At 36.1% G+C, this 22291-nt stretch overlaps 1 protein-coding gene across 1 annotated transcript in view; it reads left to right on the plus strand.

Annotated features, from left to right (window-relative positions):
• LOC136136074 (protein argonaute-3) overlaps nucleotides 1-22291 on the plus strand; it is a 75329-nt gene that overhangs the window by 41084 nt on the left and 11954 nt on the right. The window contains exons 10-15 of the mRNA XM_065893943.1: nucleotides 1147-1331; nucleotides 13999-14158; nucleotides 15408-15498; nucleotides 18849-19043; nucleotides 19376-19510; nucleotides 21886-21987. Of these exons, the coding sequence (XP_065750015.1) occupies nucleotides 1147-1331; nucleotides 13999-14158; nucleotides 15408-15498; nucleotides 18849-19043; nucleotides 19376-19510; nucleotides 21886-21987 (868 nt within the window). The remainder of the gene's footprint in view (nucleotides 1-1146; nucleotides 1332-13998; nucleotides 14159-15407; nucleotides 15499-18848; nucleotides 19044-19375; nucleotides 19511-21885; nucleotides 21988-22291) is intronic.

Here is a 22291-nt window from a genome sequence, read left to right on the forward strand (position 1 = left end):
ATGAGGACAGTTAAGGAGAATGCTGCTATTATCTTACTTGACCTCCAGAGACCAAAGAAAACACCTCCAACTGTTTTTCAAGCTTCAAGATATTCTTTTCATTTTACATTTTTTATTCATGGCTTGATAGAAGTCTCATAATCATTGGGCTTATGGCTCTTGTTCAGGCTAACTGAAAATATTCAACTTCATACTTTCTTGAATTAAATACTAATAAGGAGAAGGGAATTCCTACAAACTCCATCTCTGTCCTGAGGGAATCAGTGTTTTTGAGCAAAGATCACTCAGATCCTTGACGTAGGACCGTATTTGTTTTAAAAACAAGTAAAGTGATTGTTAAATCCCAGCATTATTACTTATTTATCCTAGGCTAAGTGCAGAATTTTGTTTAAATAAGAAATTATTAGTCTTTTGTTTTTTCAGTGTGGATAAAAGTACATTAAAGTGCTGTCTGCCTCATTTCTTTTTAAATGTTTTCTTGCTTTTTTTAACCTTTTCTGAGGACAGAATCTTTCCTGCTATCCTAAGTGTCAGATAGGTATTATTGTAGAAAGAAATTCTAGACTAGGTCATAGTTCTTACTCTTGCCATTTGTCTAATAAGCATTTGACCTTGGTCAAATACTTAATGTCCCTGAAACTGTTTCCTGATTTATAAAATGGCAGTAATACTTTACCTACCACTTTCTTATGAATCTTGTCAGGATCAAATTAGAAAATGTATGAGTGTGCTAAGTGCTAAGTGCTTCACATGTATTATCTCATTTAATCTTCACACCAACCCTATATTGAAAGTGGTCATTTTACAGATGAGAGAAACTGAAAAAATTTGCCTAAAATTCCATAGCTAGTAAGTAACAGAACTAGAACTGGAACCTGTAGAGCTGAGCTCTTAACCAGCACACTCTATTACTAATGTCCTTTGTGAACTACAAAATGCCACATAACTGTACAGTAGTGTTCTTAGTTTGCAAAATAGATTACTGACCAACCATTGCCCTTAACATCAGTAGTCTGGTCACCTCTTCTTATATGTAGCACACAAATCTTTGCTTCATTCTCCATTCCCTTCCCAAACTTTCCATTACTAATTTGTAGGTGTTGCTGACTAGACAAAGGTTTTATTTTTAGTGATTTCTCCTTCTAGGGGTTTCACGGACCAGCTGCGTAAGATTTCTAAAGATGCAGGGATGCCCATCCAGGGCCAGCCTTGCTTCTGCAAATACGCGCAGGGGGCAGACAGCGTGGAGCCCATGTTCCGGCATCTCAAGAACACGTACTCTGGGCTACAACTCATTATTGTCATCCTGCCAGGGAAGACACCAGTGTATGGTAAGTATATTGTATTAAGATTGCATTTTTCCTCAAGTACTCAGTCTTCCTTTTAGAGACTTAACCTGGAAGTCCAGTGGTTAAGACTCCACGCTCCCAGTGCAGAGGGTATGTGTTCAATCCCTGGTTGGGGATCTAAGATCCTGCTTACCACACGGCACGGCCAAGAGAAAAATATTCCTTTTAGAATTATGCTAACACATATCCTAAAACTATCAAACATTAAAATATATTTTATAGCTATAGTATTTAAAACCATGTATTGTTACTATAAAAAGATAAATCTGGAGAGCAAACTAAATAGTCTGAGACCCTGTGAAAAGAATTTCAGTAAAGGAAGCATTAAAAAACAATGATTAAGGGAAGAATTATTTATTAAGAATGTCATTGAGATAACTTGAGTATCAGTATAATGTAGCAGTTAAAAGCACAGGCTCTGGAGTCAGACTGTGCTGCTTAATACCCAGGTTTTGCCAGGTATACTACCTGTGTGATACTACCTGAATTACTTAACCGCACAAAGCCTGAGTTTCTTCTTCTATGAAATTGGGATACTACAAATACCTAACCCGTAGAAGGTAGTTGTAAGGATTAAATAAATTTACATATGTAAACTGGGTCTATGATAGCACCTGTCATACAGTGAATGCTCAATAAATGTTAGCTATTATTATTGTAAACAAGTTAAAGTGTATGAGATTAATATGTTAAGTATAAATCATTGAAACATGGAAAAACACAAAGAAAGTATAATTTTCAGACTACTGAATGGAGTATAATTATTTAAGCTTAAAATGATAGAATTCACATAAGAAAATTTGTTAGATTTGACTGCATAAAAATTAAATTTTCCATACATCACAGGTATCTAAAATTAAAAGGAAACCATAGAACGTGAAAAATATTTGCAGCAAATGGAGACAGCAAAGAGCTAGTTTATTATTAGTTAAAATATCCATATGGATCTGTTATTGCATTCAAAGGAAAAAATTTTTATATTCTCCTACATTAATGAGCAAAGAATATAAACCAAAATTTCTCAAGAAAAAACAAGTAAATATTTGAGAAAATGTTGGTTTTCACCAATAAAGAAAAGTACAAATTAATAAAAGGACAATTTTTATGCTACTAAATTAGCAAATATATTTAAATACTGTACTACCTAGTGATTGTGAGTATGCAGTGAATCTAGTATTTTAATATATTGCTGATGGCAGTATAAATTGATAATATCCTTTCATCGAAAGTATAAAAATGTGCTTGCAGTCAACAGTTCAGTATTTCCCATTCCAAACATATGTTCAAAGAAAAGAATTCATAATGTAGAAAAATCTCTATGCACAAAATTTTCCTAATGATATCTATGACATTGAAAAACTACTAAGAACTGGTTTTAAACAGTAAGTTGTATGTTGGTGAAATAATATGCAGTGATTAAAAATGATGGTTATAAAATTTGAAAGATACTTTTTAAGTTGTGATAAAATACAGAAGGTGTTAAACTCAAAGAATTTGTAAATCAAGGTAAGAACAAACAACTGAAAAAGACAAAGGACATAAAAAAGAAATGCAAATGGTCAATTATCAATGCAAAGATGCTGAGCCTCATTAGTCATTAAAGAAATATGAACTAGAACAAATTATTTTTCACCAACAATGATAATACCCCATTTTGGGCAAAGGCATGAATAAATGTACATTCTCATACACTGTTGATGGGAGAGAAAGTTGATATTACCATAGCCTCCAAGCTGATATTCTTGCCTTCATTCCCTCTAATTCACTTTCAGTGCATTTTCTACACTGCTTCCCTCAGTGATTCAGTGAGTGATTTTTCTAATTAATAGATTTTATTTTTTAGAACAGTTTTAGATTTACAGAAAAATTGAGCAGATAGTATAGAGAGTTCCTATATGCCTTCCTTCCCCTGTACACAGATTTCCCTTTTTTTTTTTTTTTTTTTTTTGCGGTACACGGGCCTCTCACTGTTGCGGCCTCTCCCATTGCGGAGCACAGGCTCTGGACGCGCAGGCTCAGCGGCCATGGCTCATGGGCCTAGTCACTCCATGGCATGTGGGATCTTCCCAGACCGGGGCACGAACCCGCGTCCCCTGCATCAGGAGGCGGACTCTCAACCACTGTGCCACCAGGGAAGCCCCAGTTTTCCCTATTTTTAACATTTTGTATTAGAGTGGTACATTTAATGAACCAGTATTGATAAATTATTATTAACATATTGTCCACAGTTTACATTGAAGTTTACTCTTTATGTGTACAGGTCTATGGGTTTTGACAAATCCATAATGTCACGTATCTACTATGACAGTATCAAAGAATAGTTTCACTGCTCTAAAAATCCCCTGTGCTCCACTTATTCATCTCTCCCTCCATCTCCTCAAACCCCTGATAACCACTGGGCTTTTTATGTCTCTACAGTTTTGCCTTTTCTAAAATGTTACATAGTTGGAGTCATATGGTATGTCCCCTTTTCTGATTGGCCACTTGCAGTTAGCAATATTTAAGATTCCACCATGTCTTTTTGTGATTTGATAAAGCCATTTCTTTTTAATGCTGAATAATATTTAATATTGCATTGTGTGGTTGTATTACAGTTTGTTATACATGTACCTGTTGAGGGACATCTTGATTGCTTCCAGTTTGGGGCATTTATGAATAATACTGCTCAAACATTCATGTGCAGGTTTTTGTGTGGACATAAGTTTCTAACTCAGTTTGATACATAACCAGGAGCACAACTGCTGTATCAAATGATAAGACTGCCAAAAATGACTGTACCATTTTGTATTCCCATCAGCAGTGAATGAGAGTGCCTATTGCTCTACATCCTCTTCAGCATTTGGTATTGTCAGTTTTTTGGATTTTAGCAATTCTAATAGGCATGTAGTAGTATTTTATTGTAATTTTAATTTGCAGTTCGTTAATAACACAATATTGAGCACTGGACTTCCCTGGCAGTCCAGTGGTTAAGACTCCGCGCTTCCACTGCAGAGGGCACGGGTTCAATCCCTAGTTGGGGAACTGAGATCCTGCATAACTGTGTGGCTTGGCAAAAAAAAAAATAGAGAGAAAGAGAGAGGGAGAGAGAGGGAGAGAGAGAGCACCTTTTCATGTGCTTATTTGCCATCTGTATATCTTTGATGAAATGTCTCTTCCAATCTTTTGCTCATTTTTTAATTGATGTGTTTGTTTTCTTATTGTTCAGTTTTAAGAGTTCTTTGTATGTTTGGATACAGGTTTTTTATCAGATACCTATTTTGCAGATAATTTTCTCCTAGGCTGTGGCTTGTCTTTTTTTTTTGCAGTACGCGGGCCTCTCACTGCTGTGGCCTCTCCCGTTGCGGAGCACAGGCTCCGGACGCACAGGCTCAGCGGCCATGGCTCACGGGACTAGCCGCTCCGCGGCATGTGGGATCTTCCCGGACTGGGGCACGAACCCGCGTCCCCTGCATAAGCAGGCAGACTCTCAACCACTGTGCCACCAGGGAAGCCCTTGTCTTAAGTGTCTTTCATAGAGCACAAGTTTTAAATTTTAATGAAGTCCGAATTTTAATAAAGTCATCAATTTTTTTCTTTCACAGATCATTTTTGGTGTTATAGTCTAAGTTTTTATACTGTGTTATCTTCTAGTAGTTTTATAGTTTTCCTTTTTTACATATAGGTTTGTAATCCATTTTGACTTAACTTCTGTGAAAGGTGTAAGGTCTGTATCTAGATTTTTTTTTTTCTTTTTTTGCATGTGGATTCCAATTGTTTCAGCACCATTTGTTGGAAAGATGATCTTTCTCCATGAAATTGCTTTTGCTACTCTGTGAATGATTGACTATATTTGTGTCAGTCTATTTCTGGACTCTATTTTGTTTCATTGGTCTGTCTGTCCATTCATTTGCTAAAACCACACTGTCTTGATTAATTTAGCTTTGTGATAAGTCTTGAAGTCAGATAATGTCAGTTCTCTGACTTTGTTCTTCTTCCCTGTTGTATTAGCTAATAGGTCTTTTGCCTATCTCTATAAACTTTAGAATCAGTTTGTCAATATCACAAAATAACTTGCTGAGACTTTTGTTGGGATTACATTGAATCTATAGATCAAGCTGGGAAGAATTGACATCTTAATGTTAAGTCTTCTGTCCTTGAATATGGAATATCTCTTTGTTCAGAGCTTCTTTGATTTCTTTTATCAGAGTTTTATAGTTTTCCTCATTTAGATTTATATCTAAGTATATTGTTTTTTTCTACTATAAATGGTATTGTGTTTTTAATTTTAAATTCTAGTTGTTCATTTTTAGTATTTAGGAATGCAGGTGATTTTTGTATATTTATTTTGTATCCTGAAACCTTGCTATAGTCACTTATTAGTTCCAGGAAGCTTTTGTCAATTTTGGGGGGTTTTCTGCGTAGGCAGTCATGTTCTCTATGAACAAAGACAGTTTTATTTTTTTCCTTCCCAGTCCGTATACTTTTATATCCTTTTCCTTGTGTTAGCTAGGAATTCCAATACGATGTTGAATAGCAGTGGTGAGACGACATTCTTGCATTGTTCCTGACTTTAGGGGGAAAACATCTAGTTTCTCAGCAGTAAACATGATGTTAGCTATAAGCTTTCTATAATTGTTATTTATCAAGTTGAGGAAGTTCCCCTCCAGTCCTAGTTTTTTTTGTTTGTTTCGTTGGGGTTTTTTGCGGTACGCGGGACTCTCACTGTTGTGGCCTCTCCCGTTGCGCAGCACAGGCTCCAGACGTGCAGGCTCAGCGGCCATGGCTCACGGACCTAGCCGCTCCGCGGCATGTGGGATCCTCCCAGACCGGGGCACGAACCCGTGTCCCCTGCATCAGCAGGTGGACTCTCAACCACTGCGCCACGAGGGAAGCCCTCCAGTCCTAGTTTTGCTGAGAGTTTTTATTATGAATGGATGATCGAGTTTGCAAAATGTCCTTTTCTGCATCTGTTGATATGATCATATGATTTTTCTTCTTTTTTTTCTCTTAATGTGATTAATTACTTTAATTGATTTTTGAAATGTTGAACCCAGCCTTGCGTGCCTGGGATAAATCCCACTTGGGGATGGTATATAATTCTTACACATTGTTGGATTCAATTTGCTAATATTTTGTTGAAGATTTTGCATCTGTGTTCATGAGAGATATTGATCTGTAGTTTTCCTTTCTTGTAATGTCTTTTTCTGGTTTGGGTATTAGGGTATTTTGGCCTCAGAATCATGAGTATTTCCTCTGCTTCTGTTTTCTGGAAGAGATTGCAGAGAATTGGTATCATTTGTTCCTTGAATGTTTGGTAGAATTCGCCAGTGAAACCATCTGGGCCTGGTACTTTCTTTTTTTGGAAAGTTGTTAATTATTGATTCAGTTTTTTTAATAGGTACACACCTATTCAGATTATCTATTTCTTCTGTGTGAGATTTGGTAGTGTCATTCAAGGAACTGGTCCACTTCATGTAAGTTAACAAATTTGTGGGCCTAAAGTTTTTCATAATATTCTTTTATTATCCTTTAAATGTCCTTGGGGCCAATGACCCTTTTTTCATTTCTGATATTAATAATTTGTGTTGTCTGTTTTATTCTTGATTAGTCTGGCTAGAGGTTTATGAATTTCTTTGAACTTTTCAGAGAACTAGCTTTTAGGTTTCCTTCATTTTCCTCTGTTGATTTCTTATTTTCAATTTCATTGATTTCTGCTCTAATTAAGATTTTTTTCCTTCTGCTTGTTCTAGGCCTATATTGTTCTTCTTTATCGTTCTAAGGTAGAAACATAGATTATTGATTTTTAGATCTTTCTTCTCTGCATTCAGTGCCATAAATTTATCTCTTAAGTACTGCTTTCACTGCATCACACTAATTTTGGTAAGTTGTATTTCATTTTCATTTAGTTCAAAATATTTTTAAATTTCTCAAGACTTTTTCTTTCCATGTCTCATAGAATTATATTGTTTAATATATAGATATTTGGGGATTTCCTGGCTATCTTTCCATTATTGATTTCTAGTTTAATTCCACTGTGGTCTGGGACCATACTTTGTATGATTTCTGTTCTTTCAAATTTGTTAAAGTGTGTTTTAGGACCATAATGTGGTCTTCCTTAATGAATGTTACATGTGAGCTTGAGAAGAATGTGTATTCTGCTGTTTTGAATGAAGTATTTTATAAATGACTCTTAGAATCAGTTGATTGATGGTATTGTTCAAGTCAGCTATTGAATATATACTTATCTTCTGCCTGCTGGATCTGTCAATTACTGATGAAAGTACATTGAAGTCTCCACTATAATAGTGGATTTGTTTGTTTCTCCTTGCAATTCTATCAGTTTTTGCCTCACTTGTTTTGGCATTCTTTTCTTAGCTGCGTACATGTTAAAGATTGTCCTGTCTTCTTGAAGAATTGACCCTTTTATTATTATATAATACCCCTCTTTATCCCTGTTAATCTTCCTAGTTCTGAAATCTACTTTGTGTGAAAAAATACAGCAACTTCAGTTTTCTTTTTCTTGGTGTTAGCATGGTATATCTTTCTGTATCACTTTATTTTAGAATCGGTTTCTTGTAGGCAACATGTAGTTTGGGTCTTCTTTTTTTGGTTGCGGTGGGTCTTAGTTGCAGCAGGCAGGCTCCTTAGTTGTGGCATGTGAACTCTTAGTTGCGGCATGCGAGTGGGATCTAGTTCCCTGACCAGGGATCGAACCCAGGCCCCCTGCATTGGGAGCGTGGAGTCTTAACCACTGTGCCACCAGGGAAGTCCCTGGGTCTTATATTTTATCTTCCCCTCTTTTTCTCCATTTTATGGTTTTTTTAAAATAAATTTATCTATTTTTGGCTGCATTGGGTCTTCGTTGCTGCACGTGGGCGTTCTCTAGTTGTGGCAAGCGGGGATACTCTTTGTTGCAGTGCGCGGGCTTCTCGTTGCGGTGGCTTCTCTTGTTGCGGAGCACAGGCTCTAGGCGCACAGGCTTCAGTAGTTGTGGCACGCGGGCTCAGTAGTTGTGGCTTGCAGGCTCTAGAGTGCAGGCCCAGCAGTTGTGGCGCACAGGCTCCGCGACATGTGGAATCTTCCTGGACCAGGGCTCAAACCCATGTCCCCTGCATTGGCAGGGGGATTCTTAACTGCACCACCAGAGAAGCCCCTCCATTTTATGGTTTTAAGTGAGCATTTTATATTATTCCATTTTCTCTCTTACATCAATTATACTTTTTTTTTTTACTTTTAATGGTTTCCCTAGAGTTTGCAGTATGCATTTACAACTAATCTGAGTTTGCTTTCCATAATTCTGTACCACTTCACAGATAGTGTAGATACCTTATAACAAAGTATTCCCAATTCCTCCCTCCCCCTTACAATATTTCTGTCATTCATTTCACCTATCCATAAGTTGTAACCACACAATATATTGTTGCTATTATTATTTTGAACAGTATCTCTTAGTTCAGTTAAGAATAAGAAAGTAAAAGATTTTATTTTACTTTTATTTATTCCTTCTCTGACCTTTTTTTTATATATAGATCTGGACTTCCAACCTGTATACTTTTCCTTCTTTCTGAAAAATGTCTTTTATCATTTCTTTCAAGGCAAGTCTACTGTCAACAGATTCCCTTAGTTTTTGTCATATTTCCCCTTCACTTTTTAAAAAATTATTTGCTTATGTTTACTTATAAATCAAATTATCTACTCACATAGTTTCAAGTGTTAAATCATTCTGGAATTCTTATTTTCAAAAACAGCACCTTTATAGCTGTCATCCCATTTGTTTTTTTCATAGAAAAACTCTTTCATCATCTGCCACTTTTTAAATTTAATTTTTGTTTATTGAGTGCTGCTGCCTGTATTTCAGTTTCTTCTGTAGTCCTGCCCTGTTTTGCCAGAGCCTTGGGACCTCTACATTTGTCTCATGTTGGTGTAGGTCATGCCTTCTATAAATCAGTCACTTGGTGTCTTTTTGTTGTTGTTTTGGCCGCGCTGCGTGACATGCGGGCTTTTAGTTCCCCCACCAGGAATCGAACCCCTTGCAGTGGAAGCGCAGAGTCTTAACCACTGGACCACCAGGGAAGTCCCAGGTGCCAAATTTTGATTGTAGTTTTCATTCCTTCTGAGGTACTGTTTTCATAGGAGTGTTCCTGAATTAACTTTTTTTTTTTTTTTTTTTTTTTTTTTTGCGGTACACAGGCCTCTCACTGCTGTGGCCTCTCCTGTTGCGGAGCACAGGCTCCGGACGCGTAGGCTCAGCAGCCATGGCTCACTGTCCCCGCCGCTCCGCGGGATGTGGGATCTTCCCAGACCGGGGCACGAACCCGTGTCCCCTGCATCGGCAGGCGGACTCTCAACCACTCTGCCACCAGGGAAGCCCCTGAATTAACTATTTTTAAACAAGTTTTTGTGTATATGTGTGATAAAATATACATAACATAAAATTTACCATTTTAACCACCTTAAAGTACACAATTCACTGGCATTAAGTACATTCACAGCATTGTGCAACCATAACTACTGTCCGTTTCCAGAACTTTTTCATCATCTCAAACAGAAACTCTGTACCCATTAAATAGTAACACCCCATTTCCCTACCCACCAACACCTGGTAGCCTCTATTCTACTTTCTGTCTCTATGAATTTACCTATTCTAGTAACTTATATAAATGGAATCATACAATACTTATCCCTTTGTTTCTGGCTTATTTCACTTAGGGTAATGTCCTCAAGGTTTATCTATGTTGTAGTATGTATCAGAATTTTCTTCCCCTTTTTTGTTGTAAAATATACTAATATATAAAACAAAAAATTTACCATTTTAACAAGTATACAGTTCAGTGACATTAAGTACATTCAGTATTGTACAACCAGCACCACCATCCATCTCCAGAACTTTTTCATCATCCCTAACTGAAACTCAGCACTAACTCCCCATCTCCCCTCCCTCAACCCCTAGAAACCTATATTCTACTTTCTGTCTCTATGAATTTGACTGAATAAATCATATAGTATTTGTCCTTTTGTGACCGTTTATCTCATTAAGCATAATGTCCTTAAGGTTTATCCATGTTATAGTATGTATCAGAATTTTCTTCCTTTTTAAGGCTGAATAATATTCCATTGTATGTATATACACATTTTGTTTATCTATTCATCTATCAGTGGGTACTTGGATTAGTTCCACCTTTGGGCTATTGTGAATAATGCTGCTTTGAACATGAGTATACAGCTCTGTTCCAGTCCTTCCTTTCACTTTTCTTGGGTATATTACCAGAAGTGAAACTGCTGGATTATATAATTCTGTTTTAGTTTTTTGAGCAATTGCCTTACTGTTTTGTACAGTCTGCACCATTTTGCATTCCTATCAGCAGTGTACAAGATTCCAGTTTCTCCACGTTCTTGCCAATACTTACTTATTTATTTTAGCCATCCTATTGGGTGTGAAGTTGTATCTCTTTATGGTTTTCATTTGCATTTTCCTAATGATTAGTGATGTGGAACATCTTTTCACGTGTTTGCTGAACATTTGTAGATCTTCTTTGGAGAAATGTCTATTCAAGTCCTATGGTCATTTTTATTTGGATTGTTTGGGTTTTTTCTTATTGAGTTATAGGAGTTAGTGTGTGTGGTTTTTTGGTACATGTTGTTTTGTTTTGCTGGTTGGTTGGTTGGTTGGTGGCCACACTGCACAGCTTGTGGAATCTTAGTTCCCCAACCAGGGATTGAACCCAGGTCCTTGGCGGTGAGAGTGTGGAGTTCTAACCACTAGTCCACCAGGGAATTCCCAGGAGTCAGTGTTTAATTGTTCCTGCAGTTAATGGCTTCATCAGCTTCTGCTTCTAGTAAGCTGATCTTGGCTGTGATTCTCTGTATTCACCTGTTTTGGGGGTGGCAGTTTTCTCTGATGGATCTAAGACAAGGACAAGTCATTGATTTTCAGTCATTGATTTTTTGTTGTTGTTGTGAAGATGGAAATGATGACTTCTAATCTTTTGTGTGTTGGTGCTATAGTTAATGTCCAGAGTGGTATTTTCAAGTACAAATCTGATTTTATCCCCTTCCCTATCACCCCCACTTCAGTAGTTCTTCATTTAACAATTGGTAAAATTGATATTTAAGATTATCTTCCAAGGGTTTGCATGTTCTAATCCGTGACTCTTTTTTTAAATAAATTTATTTATTTTTTATTTTTGGCTGAGTTGGGTCTTCGTTGCTGCACACAGGCTTTCTCTAGTTGTGGCGAGTGGGGGCTACTCTTTATTGCAATGCGCGAGCTTCTCATTGCGGTGGCTTCTCTTGTTGCGAAGCATGGGCTGTAGGCGCGCAGGCTTCAGTAGCTCTGGCACGAGGGCTCGGTAGTTGTAGCTCACAGGCTCTAGAGCTCACGCTCAGTAGTTGTGGCACACAGGCTTAGTTGCTCCGCAGCATGTGGGATCTTCCCAGACCAGGGTTTGAAGCCATGTCCCCTGCATTGGCAGGTGGATTCTTAACCACTGCGCCACCAGGGAAGCCCCTAATCCATGACTTCTTACCTCTTCAGAATTCAGCTCACTTTATGCTTGTTTTTCCCCACAGAAACTCTTTGTTTATCCTCTTCCTTCTACCTGTATTGCTTCTCATAATCCATCTTCCACCCTTTACCAAGTAAACACACATTCTTTTGAATTTTAGTTCAGACATCCCTTCCTTGGGGAAGCTTTGCCTGACCTCCCTGACAAGGTCAAATTCTCTCACTTTTATTTTCTTACAGCACCTTGTTACCACTCCTTTATGTTGTTTCACAGTTACAATGTTAAATTTGAAGTTATTTAATTAATGGCTATTTCTCTGACTAGACTATAAGCTCTGTGAGGGCAAGAACAATGTCTCTCTTGACTTAACATTGTATATCCAGAGCTTCGCACAGTATTAGCATGTATTAGGTGGCTCATTAAATACTTGTTGAATGAATTAATAAACCTTTTTAGAGGGCAAATTTTCAGTATCTATAAAAATGTTAGGTATATATATCTCTGATCCCTCGATTCTACCTGTAGAAATTTATCCTGAAGCTATAGTTATACAACCAGATGAAAGTTAAATATACAAGGATGTTATTCATAGCATTGTTTGAAATAATGGAAACCTGGAAAAAGTTAAAAATATGTCGGTGTATGAGTAGTGGTTAGATACCTTATGGCATTTTAAAACAGAGTAACTGCTGTTGTTATAAATAATAAGGGCATCTATATATTGGCATTCAGAACATACTATATTATTAAGTGAATATGACAAGTTACACAATAGAGTGTATAGTATATTCTCAATTTTTGTTTAAAAGTGTTTTCCATGTGTTATATATAAGAAGTTATGGGGCTTCCCTGGTGGCGCACTGGTTGAGCGTCCGCCTGCCGATGCAGGGGACATGGGTTCGTGCCCCGGTCCGGGAAGATCCCACGTGCCGCGGAGCGGCTAGGCCCGTGAGCAATGGCCGCTGAGCCTGCGCGTCCAGGGCCTGTGCTCCGCAACGGGAGAGGCCACAACAGTGAGAGGCCCGCGTACTGCAAAAAAAAAGAAGTTATGGACACCGAACTCTTTACGGTAGTTACAACGGCAGAGAGGGGGAGAGGAACAGGAAACAGGATAAGGAAAGGAACAGGATAAAAACCTTTATACAGTAATCCTCTATATTTCTAAATTAAAGTTTAGAGAATCAGATTGAAAGCTATAAGTATACTGTGATTATAACTGCATTAAAATAATGCAAATGAGAACCTTATGGAAGAGAGTACAATTAAATACTAATAAGGGTTTATATATGATATTTTTCTCTGGTTTTTCGGTTATTGTGGTTATACTATTTTCGTGAAGACAAAAGTATGCTTCCTTATATATGAAGAAAACTGGAAAAAATTATCACTAAATACTTAAGCTAATCTTCAAGGCAGTAAGTATACTTTATTTTTTAGGATTATTTTTCATATTTTATAGTTGTATATTGTAGAACACAGTTTTCACAAATGCTGGAAACAGTTCATTCAAAAGATCTGGTTTATTTTAATTGGCTAGATATCAAGTTAAAACATTTAAGATAGACAGTATATTACTAATTGCACTCTTTTTTTTTTTTTTTTTTTAATTTTGGTGCGCTCGGTCTTCATTGCAGCGTGAGGGCTTCTCTAGTTGTGGCCTGCAGACGCAGGCTCCAGAGCACATGGGCTCAGTAGTTGCGGCGCACAGGATTAGTTGCCGCACGGGATCTTAGTTCCTCCACCAGGGATCGAACCTGCGTCCCTGCATTGGAAGGCGTATTCTTAACCACTGGACCACCAGGGAAGTCCCACTAATTGCACTCTTGAATGCCCTCAAAACTCTGCACATTTATATAATCAAATAAGGCAGTATAGGGAATTCCCTGGCGGTCCAGTGGTTAGGATCCGCGCTCTCACTGCAGAGGGCTCGGGTTCAGTCCCCGGTCGGTGAATTAAAATCCCACAAGCCGCACAGCATGGCTGGAAAAAAATAAATAAATAAAGGCAGTATACTTTAAATTTTAATAGCATTGTTTTAGTATTGGTATAAGTTTTGGTATCCTGTAATACAGTGGTGTATTTCACAAGGGGAAACATACATAGCAGCTTAATTTTCAGTAAAATTTGCCTTTTTATAACCAGAGGTATTTGTATTTGTTCCACAGCGGAGGTGAAACGTGTTGGAGATACACTTTTGGGTATGGCTACACAGTGTGTTCAAGTCAAGAATGTAATAAAAACATCCCCTCAAACTCTCTCAAACCTGTGCCTAAAGATAAATGTTAAACTTGGAGGGATCAATAATATTCTTGTACCTCATCAAAGGTAAGATAAGCTAATCACCTAATAAAATATTAATTTTTCTCTGTATTGCCATATCTAACACCTGTGTAAGAGACAGCTTTGATGATTCCTGCCAAGGGAGATAAGTAGACATTTTGGCAAAAACTTAAGAGTTTTGATTGGCAAAATTTACAAGATTTTTTTATGAAAAATCCCCTCCCATCTCCATTTTCATTTAATATGCAAAGTACCTCGTCCCTGGCTAGAAAGTATTGAGAATTTTATTTATTTTTCACTGGAGAGCCCAGCTTGAAGAACTTTCTCATTGTTTGGTAGTCATCTTCAAGCTGGTGTCATGAGGCAACTCACTCACCTAGAAAGTGAGGGAAGCCTTTCTTCCCTCCTTTAGGGGCTTTGGGTGGAGTTGGATGGGGGGGCATGTCAATTAAGTAAATCAATTAAGGAAGCCATATCAACTCCTGGTGGAGTCAGTGGGACAACAGATGTTACTGTTATATCACCATCATGTCTAAGAGCTCTTAGGAAGTATGACACGTAATGACCTAGAAATAGGGTGATGGGGAAGAGGCTGTTATTTGGAGAATTGAACAACAGGTTTCCTTTTAATAGTTGAAGCAACTAGGGCTCTAAAAAACTAAATATCTTGTTGACACAGAAGCTCTTTTTTTCCTGTTTTTCCATACTGCCTCTATTTCCCATCCCTATTAAATATGAGATTCATAAATGACATGAATATAGAATTTTATCAACAACTCCAAGAACTAAGAGTCATTTGAATCTTAAAGGATACAGTTTTAAAATAAAATGAACTGCTAGCTAGTTTATGACTATTAAATGTATGTTACTCAAATTTTATACTTTTGGTCAGAGGCGGGGGAGTAGTAGAGTCCCATAATCCCTTCCAATGTGGTTTAATAATTCTTTATCTCCTTGAGAGATTACATTGGCTTAAAATGTAAGTAGGTTAAAGAATTATTGATACAAATCAGTGGATTAATATGAAGAAGTTTATCATTTTATGCCTATTAAGAATGCTAGGAGCAGTTGACCTTTTCAACCACCAGCACCGCTGCTTAAGGCAGAAAACTTCTCTGAATACTTCTCTTACTAGAGATTCATGATTTAAGAGAATAAAGCTGTCAGTAGTTCAAGCCTATGAAGTTGTCTCTAATGGACCTCCTCTGTGCTATGCCAGCAACTTGCAGTTGTGTGAAATAGGTAAAAGAATAATGAAAAAAATGATCTAACTCTTTTTAAAACTGTGTTTAAGACCTTCTGTGTTCCAGCAACCAGTGATCTTTTTGGGAGCAGATGTCACTCATCCACCAGCTGGTGATGGGAAGAAGCCTTCTATTGCTGCTGTGCGTATCTTTAGACAGGTTTATCTTATCTAAAGTTTAGACAAAGATCAACATTTTGATTTTAACTTTTTGAATTTTAATTACATTTTCTTTGAAACCAACTTTTATAAATACAAAGTTTAAAAAATATGTTTATAAAGTTTTATAAAGATATATATCTATATGTAGATCTATGCAGAGCCAACTTTCAGATGTTCTTTGGGTTTTTGAAAAGAATGATTATTCTCTGGTTTGGAAGCTGCAAGTTCTGTATATATCTATTAAATCAAGTTTATTAATTATATTACTCAACTCTTCTGTATCCTACTTTAATTTGTCTCTTTGACCTCTCCATGGTTGTTTATTTTCAGTTACTTTTTGTAATTCAGAGTTTGTTTATATATTTCAGTAGTGTCTTTGTTACAGAAAGATGCATTACATATAAGTTTGCTGGATTGCAATTTTTTCAGTATAAAATATCTCATCTTTGTCCAGTTTTATACTTTGCACTTGAATTCTTTATTACTGCTCCTCTTACTTTTAACATCTGCCTGTTCTATCTTTTGCCCACCTTTATATTTGTAACCTTTCTGTGTCAGTTCAAAAGTGTATTTCTTATAAATTTCATAAAGCCAGATGATATTTTACCCAACTTGAAAATTGCTTGACACACCACTGTAGAGCAATTATACTCCAATAAAGATGTTGAAAAAAAGAAAGAAAGAAAGAAAATTGCTTGATTTTAACAAATGCCAACATTTTGAAAATGTCAACATATTTTAGGCATACTTGATAAATTTCAGAAATTAAACTGTAAGACTTTTTATATATTTTTTCTATCATTCATTATAATCTTTACTTTTAAAAATCTGATAAATCTTAATCTTTCCTTGAAAATGATAGTAATATTAAATTTTTCACTTATTTTTCCAAACCTCTTTTCATTAATGAAGAAAATTGACTTTTATCTATTAATAAATTATATTTCCTTGTATTCTTAATGTTGTGCATAAATTGTGTACATTTCAAGTGTCCTAGAGGTAGTATTGAGCAATCTCTGATATTCATTAAAATGTTCCTAGAGAAGATAAAATAATACAAAATTTCTAAAGACTTACTTTGGATTTGCTATTTTAGGGTTGTTTTCCAAGGAAGTTTAAGCACATTTAAATTCTTTTGGACTTCTGGGTTGTCATTGTCCTTTTTTGCTAAATCCATTTCTACCAAATATTCACTTTCTTTTATAATTATCAGAGGTCTTGTAAATAGAATTTGATTATTTTTGCTATATATCTTCTATTCCCAAGAACTTAAAGACTAGTGTGAGAAACAATGTAAGTAATAAATGCCATATAGTATAATAGATACTACCATGATAGTGATGTAAATTAAAATTGCAAAAATCTGGTGTGTTGAGGAATTCCAAATGCAGGGAATTGGAATGTAGTATAGCAGACTGTGAGGCCTGTAAGATTTTGTAAGGCTTTTTTTGCCATCAGAGGGGGTATGGATTTATTTTTAGCAGTGGAAAAGAAATGGTCAGGTTCCTTTTTTTCTTTTTTTTACTTAGAGAAGATTTTAAAAAGCAGATACAATTCCATGTACCTAAAGAAGTAGACAAGTTGTAGCTCACTTTTTAAAAAACTCTTGGTTATTTTCTAATCTGATCTAAGACTGAAGAGAAATGTAAGAATTTTCCATATCTTGGTTTCTAATAAGATGTTTAAATTACTGACAGGAATTTAGGTACACTTTTGAAATAGTGTGGTTTTACTTATTTATGTTTTAATTGATATATAATTGACATATAACATTATTTTAGTTTCAGGTGTATAACATAATTTGATATTCATATATATTGTGAAATGATCACTACAATAAGTCTAGTTAACATCTGTCACCATACATAGTTAACAAAAGTTTTTTCTTATGGGGAGAACTTTTTTTTTTTTTTTTTTTTGGCTGCTCCGGGTCTTAGTTGTGGCACACAGGATCTTTCCTGGTGGCGCATGGGCTCAGAGTGCGTGGGCTCTGTAGTTGCAGCGTGAGGGCTGTCTAGTTGTGGCACCTAGGCTTAGTTGCCCCAAGGCATGTTGGGATCTTATTTCCCTGACCAGGGATCAAACTGGCGTCCCCTGAATTGCAAGTGCTGAGAACTTTTAAGATTTACTCTCTTAGCAGTTTTCAAATATGCAGTACAGTATTAACTATAGTCACCATGCTGTACGTTACATCCCCATGGCTTATTTATTTTACATCTGGAAGTTTGTACCTTTTGAGCCATTTCACCCATACCCCACCCCTCTGGCAACCACCAGTCTGTTCTCTGTATCTGTGAACTCAGTTGGGATTTTTTGTTTGTTTTTTGTTTTTAGATTCCACATATAAGTGGCATCATATGGTATTCATCTGACTTATTTCACTTAACATAATGCCCTCAGGGTTCATTCATGTTGTCACAAATGGCAAGATTTCATTCTTTTTTATGGCCAAATGATACTCTATTGTATGTATGTGCCACATTTTCTTTATTCATTCATCCATCAATGGACACTTAGGTTGTTTCCACGTCTTGGCTGTGTAAATAATGCTGCAGTGAACATGGAGGTGCAGAGGTCCATTTTTGAAGCATGACTTTATTGTAGATACTACCCTGGAAGAAAGAGAAGCTGGAGGTAGAATAACCAGCTGGTTCTTGGTCCAGGCTCTGATCAGTGATGTGTGAATACTTTTAAATATTCTGGTTCCAGTGATCATGCTTCAGTAGATCTATGAGTGACTACAGTCAAGGAGAACTTAAACGTTCGTGCTTCAGAGTTCCGTCTGCTCCAATCACATAACAGTATTAAGACACAGAGAGAAAAAATTAAGATAGCTACTCTCAAAACCAAGATTTAAAATTTATGAAGCATAAGAGTTCTTAAGGTAATGCCAAAGTCATCTTGAATATGGCTTCTGGGATAGTTTGCTAAACTGTAAGAGCTATAAAGAGAAATTAAGAGTTTGAATGGACCTTCTTTTTTATTTATCTCCTTCCTCTATGTACATCTCTTTGTCCTTCTATCCTTACTAATATTTAGGTTTACCAGCAACATCTGTAAATTAGAACCAAATTGTTAAATATAAAGTACAGCCTACTTATGGGAAAATAGTTTTTGACCCTAGACTGTGTCTTTTATTTTGTTCTTCACTGGAATTATCTATTTTTATTACTTTCAAAATGAACTGTGATAAATAGTTATGGTTATAATAAAATACAAATTTAAATGAAATCCTTTTCCTTCTTTTTTCAACTTTTTTATGGTAAAATTCATATTCATATAGTTTTGAATACCTTAATTTCTATGTTTTCTTTACTTTTTTCAACCTAGGTTGTAGGTAGTATGGATGCCCACCCAAGCAGATACTGTGCTACAGTAAGAGTTCAGAGACCCCGACAGGAGATCATCCAGGACCTTGCCTCCATGGTCCGAGAACTTCTCATTCAGTTTTATAAGTCAACTCGGTTCAAACCTACTCGTATCATCTTTTATCGGGATGGTGTTTCAGAGGGGCAGTTTAGGCAGGTTGGTTGCCTGGGATTCTCATCATACTGTGGTTAAATCAGATACTGTGTTTATAATATGGTGTCTAGTTCTGAAGTTAGAAGCCTTAATTGAGAGTTCCTAAAGTCAAATTTTGATACTTCCTTAGATTTTCCCTTTTAAAATATTTACTGGATATGTAAGCCTTGATCGCTAAGACCATGCTCTGATAATAGTTAAAATGGAATAGAGAAGTGTAATTAGCTGTGAGGTGATGAATTTAAGAAATTCTAAGTCTAAATCATTGTCTTACTTTGAAGTATGTGTAGGAGAACAACTGACTAGATCAAATCTTTCCATTTCATCTTCTCTAGGTATTATATTATGAACTACTAGCAATTCGAGAAGCCTGCATCAGTTTGGAGAAAGACTATCAACCTGGAATAACTTACATTGTAGTTCAGAAGAGACATCACACTCGATTATTTTGTGCTGATAGGACTGAAAGGGTAATCTTACATTTATTGTAATACTATTATAAGCAAAGGTTATCTAACATAGTTCATAGAGCACTTAACAAAGGCTCTCTGCCAACAGCAGAGTTTCTGATATATAGTAGTAGGTTACAGCAAAGCAGATTGATTATGAGTATAGGAGCATCAAAATAAGTTAATTTTTAACTTTCTAGAATTTCTAGTAACACTCCAAATGTTCAAAATCCCATTATACTTTTTTGTTGTTGTGAAGAAACTCATAGTTTTAAAAGTGTTCTTTTTATTCATATTTTCCTTAAATGTTCAGAAGAAAAAAGGTATGTTCTATTTTTTAAATATCTTGTAAAAATTAAAATTAATTTTACAAGCTAGGGACATTCTAGAGTGATTAGTGAAAATTCATGCAAACTAACTTTCATTTTCAGTGCTCTGCCCCCATCCTGTAAACCTTAGAGCAGAGAAATCTGAGGAGTACAAGGGTCAGTGTCCCCTTGGGAAAGAGGATCAATAGAAAAGACTGAAAAAGAAAGGAGTGTGTCTTGTCTTTGGTACATATTTGGTCTTTGATTACACTGGTTGTGTAGCTTTGGGCAAGTAACTTAACATCTCTGTGCCGGTTTCTTTCTGAGCAAGGTTTGGATAATATTAATATTTGCCTTATTTGGGTTTTTGAAAGGGTTTTTTTTTTAAATTAAAATGTGTAGTGTACTTAGAACGGTGCTTAGGCACATGCTAAGCACTCAGTGGAGGTTACCTAGTTGTAGAGTGGTGGTAATGGTGGTAGTGATAGAGAAAAAGAGGGCATAATGGCAGGCACTGTTCTGGATATTTTTTATAAATTTAACTCATTTAACCCTCACAAACAACACTATGAGGTACTTATTATTATCCCCATTTTTCACAGTAGGAAACTGTGGCACATGGAGGTTAAATTGGTAGAGCTAGGACTCAAAATAGGCAATCTGGCTCCAGAGTATTCTTAATCACTGTCCTATACCACATCTCTAATAGCAGTAATGATAGTTTTACTTTGGCCTCCATGTTGTTAAAGACCTGTGCCCCAAATTACATTTCTGTACCTAGAAAACCGAAGGTTTCTTCAAAAGTTAGATCAGGAAAACCTAAGTTAGATTTAATGATTTCTTGCAATTGATGTTTAATTGTGCCTTTCCTTCATTTGTTTGCTTCTCTTTCATCTTTGCTCTAAATCTACTAATCATAATAGATGAGAGATAATTATAAATGAGGAAATAGGCACAGAGAGGAAAATACTGTGCCCTAGATTTCATGACTAGAAACTGGTGGAGCTCTGGTATGAACCCAGGCATTCTGCCGCCTCTCTAAAGAGAATAAAACTTTTAAATGTATATTAATTAGGAGATTTGTGTGTTAAGAATAGGCATAACTTAGTAGTTTATGAACTGTTTTCTTTATTTTGTGATTTGGTGAAGCTAGCTGCTTGGTCCACACAGATATAACTCCAGCCACCACCTGGTAACAGTCCCTCACACAGCAGAAATAATGTCTGAGTCAGTAAAAGAGTCTCTGATTTGTTAGCCTTGTAAACCTCGACTTACAATTAATGATTTTAAATATGTTAGGGATAAGGAGGTAGAGGTAAGTATGTATATGCATTTAAAGTGTTTTATTAGGAGACTTTCATTATCAGGAGTTTCGAACTTTTTCATTTACATCATGTATTACTCAGAGAAAATCACGGTGTCTGTTTTCTTACAAGATGTTGAAACTGCTAATATAAAATAAAAGAAATAGGGCCTTTGCAGTCATTTCCATGTTTGACTCTCAGTTCTGCCCTTTATTGTATACTATTGGGTGAGTTATTTTGTATTCCTGAGCTGTAGATTCCCCCCAGACAAATGGGAATAATACCTAACTTGCAGGATTATGAGGATTAGAAATAAGGTATGTAAAGTACCTGGCATATAAATGGTTAACAAATGGTGACTCTAGTTGATGCTGTGGTCAGCATTCTTTCCCTCTAAAAATATAGGGTTCTCTGAGAAAAATGCTAATTTTCATGAAACTGCACATTCAAGAGTACCTGCTCTGCACAGACATCATAAATTGGAGCACTTAACGTAACTTTTTTTTAAAAAAATTTTAAAGTTTTCTACCCGTATTACGATCAACTACCAGCTAAGCATCAGTAGAAACTAATAACTTTGTTATCAGCTTTCACTTTCAGCAACATTTAAGAATAGGAACTAGGACTAGAATAAGGTCTGCTCTTAATGCCTGCTTAAGTAATATTTCAAGCCGAAAATAGTGAAACATGGGATCAGCCTATGTATTTATATCTTTTTAAAAGTGCTTTCAGACACATTCTTTACCTTTGTCTTGTTTGTTTAAACTTTGACCAAACAATCTAGGTCGGAAGAAGTGGCAATATCCCAGCTGGAACAACAGTTGATACAGACATTACACACCCATATGAGTTTGATTTTTACCTCTGTAGCCATGCTGGAATACAGGTAAGCCTATACTTTGGGTGAAATGTTTTTATTCAGGAACTTCTGTTCTTAGGCATATTTTTTAAATCTCAGAAAAGAGAGAAAGAAATATTCTTCTCTACACGTCAGATTGTTTCCACGTGAAATTAGAATGAAACTTTCAGTAACTAAATCATATCCCCTTTCTCACCTTGAGAGGGACTTATTTCTATGAAAGTACCAGAATATAAGTGTTTTAATAGAAGGCATCTCCCTAACTATGTCCTTAATTTAATGCAAAACTTCAAAAAACTCTAAAATACCTGATTGTTCCTTTGATATATTC

This window comes from Phocoena phocoena, chromosome 1 (assembly GCF_963924675.1).
Source record: "Phocoena phocoena chromosome 1, mPhoPho1.1, whole genome shotgun sequence".
Classification (NCBI taxonomy): Eukaryota; Metazoa; Chordata; class Mammalia; order Artiodactyla; family Phocoenidae; genus Phocoena; species Phocoena phocoena.